Genomic DNA, 9,780 nt, shown 5'->3' on the forward strand with positions numbered 1-9,780 from the left:
TTAAAAAAAAGGCAAAAGTCATGATTTCATGTTATTTCAAACTAAAATTAATTACCTACTATACTAGTACAACAAATTAAAGTGACACCTTTAAATATATTTGTGTTCTATCTATTTTAACTTTGCAACAAAGATGCTCAGACGAATAAAAAAAAATAAAGCTTGAATAAATGCTCTACTTTTTGACAGTATACTTCACATTTTAAAAATCATCAAATTAAAAAAACAAATCAGTGAAAAGAAAACTTTTAAAAATTTGAAAGTTTTCACGGCAAATCATTATTGACCTGAAAGCAATAGGCTTCTTTTCGGTCAGACCCCTGAAGGGCTTTACAAAATATATGCATTTCTTGTTTGTAGGATAGTTGGGCTACAGATAAATACTACACAGTTAAAGACTGGGCAAAAAGAAATCAGTTTAGCCCAGGAAAGGAAAATGATGTCAATATTCCCTGGTCAAAGCATATCATATTATTTTACCACCTCTACACATAAAACCAGGCCTGATGAAGAATTCTTTACAAGAATTAGATAAAGGTGGAGATGAATTTAAATATTTAGCTGAGGTTTTTTCACAATTAAGTAAAGTTAAATTAAAAAAAGGGAATATTCATCGGGTCACAAATAAGAAAATTAATTTGTGAAAATATATCTTACAGCAAACTGAATCCAAAAGAATTAGAAGGATTCAAAGATGTTGTAACTGGTTTTCTTGGAAACAAAAAAGCTGAAAAGCTTGATCAGCTTATAAATGAACTCTTACTGGACTACAAAAATTTGGGCTGCAGAATGTCATCGAAAATTTATTTTTTACATTCTCATTTGAACTTTTTCCCTTTAAACTCGGGTGACATCAGTCATGAACAAGAGGAAAGGTTCGACCAAGATGGAATGAATCTATGATGAGGGACTACTGTTGAATGATAAAAAGAGAAGACTATTTTGCTCTATCTCGCTTTGGTTTAAATATTTTTCAAAAATTTGTTTAAACTGTAAACTTCAAATATAGAGCTATCGAGATATGGATAAAATTTTTTTAAATTATGGACTCCAAACGTAAAATGCAGAAAGGTTTTTTGTAAGTTTTATTTTTCTTATATTACCCTTTATTGAAGGGGGTGTTAGATTTAGAGAAATTTTTACTTAAGAAAATTTTTAAAGGTTAACCTACATATGAATATCTTTGGAAAGTTTCTTCTTAAAATTTATTCTCCACCTCTAAAAAATATATATTCTGTTTTTTGTTCTTTGGCTCTCTTTTAATTTTTATTATTAAAAAGAGGTTTTTATTACTATGGTTAAAAAGTTTCTTATGTTTTAACTTTATGACTTTTATTATATTTTGTATTATTATACTATAATAAAAAATTTAATCTTTATATAAGTTTATTTATTGGTTGCAGATTTAAATAAGTAACAAAATTTTAACCTCTAGACTTAATGATGCTCTTTTTTGTCTTCAGTCATTTGACTGATTTGATGCAGCTCTTCAAAATTTCCTATCTAGTGTCAGTCGTTTCATTTTGTTATACCCCCTACATCCTACATCCCTAACAATTTGTTTTACATACTCCAAATGTTGCCTGCCTGGACAATTTTTTCCTTCTACCTGTTCCTCCAATATCAAAGCAACTATTCCAGGATGCCTTAATATGTGGCCGATAAGTCTGTTTCTTCTTTTAACTATATTTTTCCAAATGCTTCTTTCTTCTTCATCTATTTGCCGCAACATCTCTTTATTTGTCACTTTATCCACCCATTTGATTTTTAATATTATCCTATAGCACCACATTTCATAAGCTTCTAATCTTTTCTTATCAGATACTCTGATCGTCCAAGTTTCACTTCCATATAAAGCGACATTCCAAACATATCAAAACATTTCAAAAATCTTTTCCTGACATTTAAATTAATTTTTGATGTAAACAAATTATATTTCTGACTGAATGCTCATTTTGCTTGTGCTATTCGGCATTTTATATTGCTCCTGCTTTGTCCATCTTTAGTAATTCTACTTTCCAAATAATAGAATTCTTCTACCTCTATAATCTTTTCTCTTCCTATTTTTATATTCAGTGGTTCATTACATTATTTCTACTACATTTCATTATTTTTGTTTTGGTCTTGTTTATTTTCATGCGGTAGTTTTTGTGTAGGACTTCATCCATGCCATTCATTGTTTCTTTTAAATCTTTTTTACTCTCAGCTATAATTACTACTACATCACCAGCAAATCGTAGCATCTTTAGCTTTTCATCTTGTATCATTACTCTGGATCTAAATTGTTCTTTAACATCATTATCTGCTAGTTCTATGTAAAGATTAAAAAGTATCGGGGGATAGCGAACATCCTTGTTGAACTCCCTTTTTTATTACGACTTCTTTCTTATGTTCTTTGATTATTACTGTTGCAGCTTAATTCCAGTAATGTTAGCAATTGTTCTTCTATATCTATACTTGAACGCTAAATTTTTTAAAATGCTAAACATTTTATTCTAGTCTATGTTATCAGGTGCCTTTTCTAAGTCATAAGTGCTACGTAAATGTTTGTTTTTCTTTAATCTTCATTTCTAGTATTAACCTGAGTGCTAAAATTGCTTCCATTGTCTCTATACTTTTCCTGAAACCAAATTGGTCTTCTCCTAATACTTCTTCTACTTTCCTCTCAATTTTTCTGTATAGAATTCTAGTAAAGCTTTTTGATGCATGAGTGGTTAAGCTAATTGTTCTATATTTTTCAGATTTATCTGTTTCTGCTTTCTTTGGTATCATGATGATGACACTCTTTTTGAAGTCTGATGGAACTTCCCCATTTTCGTAAATATTACACACCAGTTTGTATAATTATCTATCGCTTCCTCACTTCCTTCCTCACCAGGTAAAATTGCAGGTTTGCTGTGTGTAATCGTCATGTGAATATCTAAAAACCATTTTGAAATTCCAAGTTTTAATGGGTTAAAATGGAGTATAATGAAATTTACTATTTTTTTAATTTCTCGGTTACAAATGAAGATACTTGATTCTTGATGTGTGTGTAATTTTCATGTAAATATCTAAAACCAATTTCTAAATTTTTTTGAAATAAACCTTGAAAGGGATGAAGAAAGGTAAAAAAAATTTGAACAATGATTGCAGTTTCCCCGTTTCCTACTATACTAAAGGAGATATTTACTCTATATGGGCTTGTCATATTCTTCAGATAAATATCTAAATATCATTTTCAGATTTTTTTAATTTTAATATTATAAGGGATAAAAAATATAAATTGTTTTTTACATTTTTGCCGTTTTATATTACTGCTATTGAATCAATATTAATGAGATTTGGTGCCGGCCTATGTGGGACGAGTAGTAGCGTCTCGCCCTTTCATCCGGAGGTCCCCGGTTCGAATCCCGGTCAGGCATGGCATTTTCACACACACTACAAATCATTCATCTCATCCTCCGAAGCAATATCTAACGGTGTTCCGGAGGTTAAACAAAAAAAAAAAAATTAAAAAAATGGTAATCTATATTTGTAATTCTGATTATGTATTTCGCAAGCGAAACCGGGACGGGAAAATTAAAAACAAAATAGTTGGTCAGAGCTGAACAAACTGTTGCTCTGAAGAAATATCAATAAACTGATAGTTTTATATATTGAACAGGCTTTAATTTTTATTTATCATTATTATTCTCGCAAGCATGAATTTAATGAACACAGAGAGGTCCAGAAGACTCCTAGTGGAGAGAAATTCTTTTTTTTGATCTTCAGTCATTTGACTGGTTTGATGCAGCTCTACAAGATTCCTTATCTAGTGCTAGTCGTTTCATTTCAGTATACCCTCTACATCCTACATCCCTAACAATTTGTTTTACATATTCCAAACGTAGCCTGAGAACACAATATTTTCCTTCTACCTGTCCTTCCAATATTAAAGCGACTATTTCAGGATGCCTTAGTATGTGGCCTATAAGTCTGTCTCTTCTTTTAAATATATTTCTCCAAATGTTTCTTTCATCAATTTGCCGCAACACCTCTTCATTTGTCACTTTATCCACCCATCTGATTTTTAACATTCTCCTATAGCACCACATTTCAAAAGCTTCTAATCTTTTCTTCTCAGATACTCCGATTGTCCAAGTTTCACTTCCATATAAAGCGACACTCCAAACATATACTTTCAAAAATCTTTTCCTGACATTTAAATTAATTTTTGATGTAAACAAATTAATTAATCCGATGACAAACGATAGAGTTATTGCAAAAAATAGACCTATACCGATTTGGCGGCCATCTTGTTTTTTTTTTTTTTATTATCTTGGCTGACTTGATAACTAAATTAATTCAGAAACCCCGATATATATATATATATATATATATATATATATATATACACACACACACACACACACACATATACCGGATATCCTAGACTACACGTCCACCCCTTCTAAAATTGAAAAAAGTGATTTTTTTTTGGAAAATACAAAACAGTTTGATGTGTACTAACAAGACAAGAAGTTAATTTTTTTAAATGGGACACATATTTTCACCGCGAATTGACGCATGGTATGGTATTATAGATGGACGAAGCAGGAGCGATATAAAATGCCGAATAGCACAAGCTAAACGAGCCTTCAGTAAGAAATATAATTTGTTTACATCAAAAATTAATTTAAATGTTAGGAAAAGATTTTTGAAAGTATATGTTTGGAGTGTCGCTTTATATGGAAGTGAAACTTGGACAATCGGAGTATCTGAGAAGAAAAGATTAGAAGCTTTTGAAATGTGGTGCTATAGGAGAATGTTAAAAATCAGACGGGTGGATAAAGTGGCAAATGAAGAGGTATTGCGGCAAATTGATGAAAGAAACATTTGGAGAAATATATTTAAAAGAAGAGACAGACTTATAGGCCACATACTAAGGCATCCTGGAATAGTCGCTTTAATATTGGAAGGACAGGTAGAAGGGAAAAATTGTGTAGGCAGGCCACGTTTGGAATATCTAAAACAAATTGTTAGGGATGTAGGATGTAGAGGGTATACTGAAATGAAACGACTAGCACTAGATAGGGAATCTTGGAGAGCTGCATCAAACCAGTCAAATGACTGAAGACAAAAAAAAAATGGTATTATTGACGCAGTGTACTCACTTAGCCACTAGTTTAGAGCATTTTTTGGGATAATGGTGCGATTTTGAAAAAAAAACATTTTTGCATATATTCTTATTTTTTAATTAAAAAATATAATACCACCTGTCACCAGAAAGAGCGCTAGTGTCATGTATTGTAAATTTTTTTTGTTTTGTAAAAATCAAGTTTTTTGGTGCTTAAAAGAGGTTTTGAAAGGAATTTAGGACTAGGTAAAGTTTGAAGGTTATTTAGAGGTTAAAGATGACTATGGAAAAATGTTTCGGAGAAGACTTTCGTATCTTTGCCTCTAGCATCAAAATTCGCGGTGAAAATATATGTGTCCCATTTAAAAAAAATGAACTTCTTGTCTTGTTAGCCCGCTTCCGGTCGAAAGGAAGTTGATACTATGAGCGCCCTCAATTTAGTGATCAAATTGTTTTGTATTTTCCAAAAAAAAATCACTTCTTTCAATTTTAGAAGGGATGGACGTGTAGTCTAGGATATCCGGTATATGTGTGCATATATATCGGGGTTTCTGATTTGATTTAGTTATCAAGTCAGCCAAGATAATAATAAAAAAACAAGATGGCCGCCAAATCGGTATAGGTCTACTTTTTGGAATAACTCTATTGTTTGTCGTCGGATTTTTACCACCAAGGTGTCTTTTTGTTAAAAAAAAAATGTTTAATAATTTTTATACTACAACACAATTTGATGAATCTAATAATTCCTAAGATATTTAAGATTGAAATGACCCCAATTTTGAAATCTATCAACGAAGAGTATCGTTATTTTTTCCTATTAAAAAATATTAGTTTAAAATAAAGTACAAAATTTTATTGCGTTATCTCCAACCATTCTTGAAAAATAATTTTTTTTAAAAAACACAAAATGACGGACGGACAGAAAAATATGCGTTTTTTGATCTATGTTCACTGGACATCTTTTCTTCAGTATGTTAAGTAGAATTACTTCTTAGAGTTTGGCCTTACTTTTTAAGGACACTGAATAGACAATGTGTCCCATACGCGCTTTTGATTTAGTGTCATTCACTCATTCCCCACTGATTCTATTGAAATTTTACAAACTTTTTAATGAATGTTCTAAAAGGATTTTTAGAAACAAAATTGCGGCTTTCAAATTAAACCAACAATTTCAGGTAAATCATATTTTTATTAATTACAAAATACCTGGTAAAAATATTAAAGCCAGATGATGTATTGTTAAACAGCTATTCAAACTAAATTAAACAAGCAAGCTAGCCAGCTAATAATTAATCATAACCATGACTAATTGTTTTTAATCAGTCTAGATTTAACTATAATCAATTTTTAATAATTTTTACCAGTTATTTTGTAATGAATAAAAAATGTGGTTTATCTGAAATTGATGATTTTATTTGAAAAACGCCATTTTGTTTCTATATATCCTAGAAGGTTGAAATTTTCACAGAACATATTTAGAAAGTTCGTTAAAAGGTCTGTAAATTTTCAATGGAACCGGCGGGGAGTGAAAGAGTAATACTTAATCAAAAGCGAATACCTCTTCGTGACACACACGGTATATAGTCTTATTTATAAAATTTTCTGACCCGAAAATCTCCAAAATTATTTGATCAATTTCATTGAAATTTAGATATATATTGTATGTAGTAGTTCATATGAAAATTTGATGAAGATTGGTTGAGTTGTTCTATAAGTTACGCTCAATTTAACGTTAAAAAAATTTGAGTGCAGTTTAGAAACGTGATTCGTTCTGATGCTACAAGTTCAAACGTTGAAGTTTCTTTATCTGCTGTATATATTATTAGCATTATTTAACCAAATTAAAAAAAAAAAATTAAAACCAAATTATATTAACGAAAGTCCGTCTTCTTGTGCGTAGAACTGCGCAAAACATATTTTCTTTTGATAGAATTCAATTTTATTCTTTTTAAAACGTTAAACATTTGATTTAATTTTAAATTGATAATTTACAAAAACTCCATTTTAAAAAATATTTAAAAAATTTGCTTTTTATCTCAGTTTATAAGGTTAAACAATTATTTCCATTCTGAAAACATTTCATTTAGAAAAATTATAATTTATTTATTCTTAAATAAACAACAAGCTTATATTAGAAGAAATTTGTAGAGTATGGAAAATACCAAGGTTAACCGGGATTCGAAACCAGGACCTTACGGATGAAAGGCACATATGTTAACACTTCGCCACGGAGTAGTAGTTTTATATACATAAATATATATATATAAAACAATCATGAACGCCATATTCTTAAGAAATATAACACACAATCATAATTTTCTCAGCCTAACATCCCCCAGCCAATTTTTCTCCCAGAAATTAAATAGAATTAACCAATCTAACGCATAAACTACTACAAAAAATTCTATGATAATTAATTTATGTGGTTACTGAGATATAGGGGTACAAAAAATCTAAAAAATTATTATCGCGCGTTTCGATTGTTAAACAATCATCATCAGTTTAGTAAAGGTAAATATTAAAAAAATGTGAACACCTCATGACTTCCTTGAACGCCTATTAAATCACATATACACATTTTTTACTGCACTTCATTTAAACTTATTTCATTGAAAGTGAGATACGATCCTACAATTCTTTAATAAATTGGACAGTTCACAATAGTTGAAATATTACTTTTTATTGACATCAAATATTTATACAATTATTAATTCAACAATCTTACATGAAATATTAGGATAAAGTAAAAGTCTTTTTATTACTCATATTATTAGATCAGCATTATTCGTATCTTCGTGAGTTGCTGATTAACAAAAGTTTCAGACATTAAAAAATAATACGATTCTAAATTATAATTTTCAAATAATGCTAAATAATCAGATGTTTCAGCAAATTTATTGCATATATATATATATGTATGTAATAATGCCTATTAAATTACATATATACATTTTTAAAAGTACATAAAATTTTATTTCATTAATAACTTCTGATTTTTTATCATATTTTTTTTTTAATTATTATTATTACTGAATAATTATTATTTATTGTAAATTTTTTTTTACAATGGCGGGTAAATAATTTATTAATAAATCATTATATTTAAATTTAAATTTAAAATTTTATTTAATTTATTTAAATTTTTATTTAAATTTAAAAAAAAGTTAAAAAAATTAAATTAAAAAAAAAGGAAAAGGAATTTGAACAGCTGTGCCTTTCGTTTTAAGATCCAAATGTTTCATTAATTAAAATTTTATTTGTCTATAACTCTGTAACTACTGAAAATAAGCACCACTTATGATATATACTTGAAAAGCTCTCAATAAGGGCTTATTATTGCAGTTAATAAAAAGCCAAACATCCAAATATTTTTGGGATTTTTTGGACACTTTTAGTTCAGTCGATTGCAATCAAAAGGGGAGGTGTACAACTAGATATTACCACATTTCTTAATTCAAAATTTCAACATCCTACGGCTAATCGTTTTTGAGTTACACGAAATATATACGCACGTACGTAGGGACAGACGTCAAGCCAAAACTAGTCAAAATGGATTCAGGGATGGTAAAAATGGATATTTCCATTAAAATCTGAAAACCGAAATGTTTCGCGATCACAATATTCCTTTACTTCGTACAAGGAAATAAAAAATTAAAATTAAAGTAAATTAATGAATATAAAAATAATATTAAATTTAAAGTATAATAAAAAAATTTAGTACTAGTAGAACTAATAAATTTACTTCAATTAAAAGAGCATATTTTTTTTTGAAAGCTTTTCTTCAGCGTTTTATTTCAATAAACATTTAATGTAATTTAAACGGATAGTTTAAATTGAATTAAATAAAACAGGTTCATTACCGAAGATTAGAATCGGTAATAAACAATAAAATAATAAATAAAAATTCCAACAGCAATAATAAAAATAATAAAGAAAAAATAAATACTTGCCACTGAAGATTCACAAAATGTGAAAACATAAATCGAAAACATAATATAATATATTACATACATATTAATAGTATGTATTTAAAAAAAAAAAATTTAAAGGTTTTTTTTAACAATTACAATTAAGTAAAAAATAATATAACTTAATAAAAGAATAAATAAAATTCCACGATGTACAGTAACCAAGTGCTAATTGAGTAATGATCTATCATGTGGTGAGTTTTCTTTTAAGAATACCCACACACGCACAAGCACTGCATTTCGTAAGTCTAGTAATATTAGAAATAAAATGGTCTTATTTTTTATAAAAATGTATGTTATTAGCTACATTAATTCAAATACACAAATAAATTTATTAATTATATATGTATATATGTCAAAGATATTTTAAATATAATAATAAAAAAAAAAAAACAACAAATATATCAATTACATATAGATTATACAACAAAAGATAAAGACCAGCAAGGTCATTTTGGTATGATATTCTCATATATTTAAACATAGAACCACAATAATACTATTTGACATATAAATAATAATAATAATAATAATAATAATTTTATTATTTTTATTTGTTCAACAGAACAGTTACACAAAACCTTTGTATGTTGCACAATATCACATAAAGCCACAAAAGAACAGCCACAAGTCAACAACCCACATATAAATTAAAAATACAATATTCAAAACACAATAATAATAATAATTTTTTTTTTTGAGGAGGGAGGTGGA

General features: G+C 28.4%; 1 protein-coding gene across 3 annotated transcripts in view; it reads right to left on the reverse strand.

Moving 5' to 3' along the window:
* LOC142332557 (esterase FE4-like) overlaps nucleotides 1-9,249 on the reverse strand; it is a 57,486-nt gene extending 48,237 nt beyond the window's left edge. For 2 of the 3 annotated variants that reach the window (XM_075379014.1, XM_075379015.1), the window contains exon 1: nucleotides 9,049-9,248. In XM_075379014.1, coding sequence (XP_075235129.1) covers nucleotides 9,049-9,111 — 63 coding nt within the window. In that variant the 5' untranslated portion in view covers nucleotides 9,112-9,248. Of the gene's footprint in view, nucleotides 1-9,048 lie in introns of all 3 variants that reach the window. The other variant, XM_075379016.1, reaches the window with a different exon arrangement.
* Nucleotides 9,250-9,780: the final 531 nt, after the last annotated feature.

Source organism: Lycorma delicatula, chromosome 11, assembly GCF_047948215.1.
Source record: "Lycorma delicatula isolate Av1 chromosome 11, ASM4794821v1, whole genome shotgun sequence".
Classification (NCBI taxonomy): Eukaryota; Metazoa; Arthropoda; class Insecta; order Hemiptera; family Fulgoridae; genus Lycorma; species Lycorma delicatula.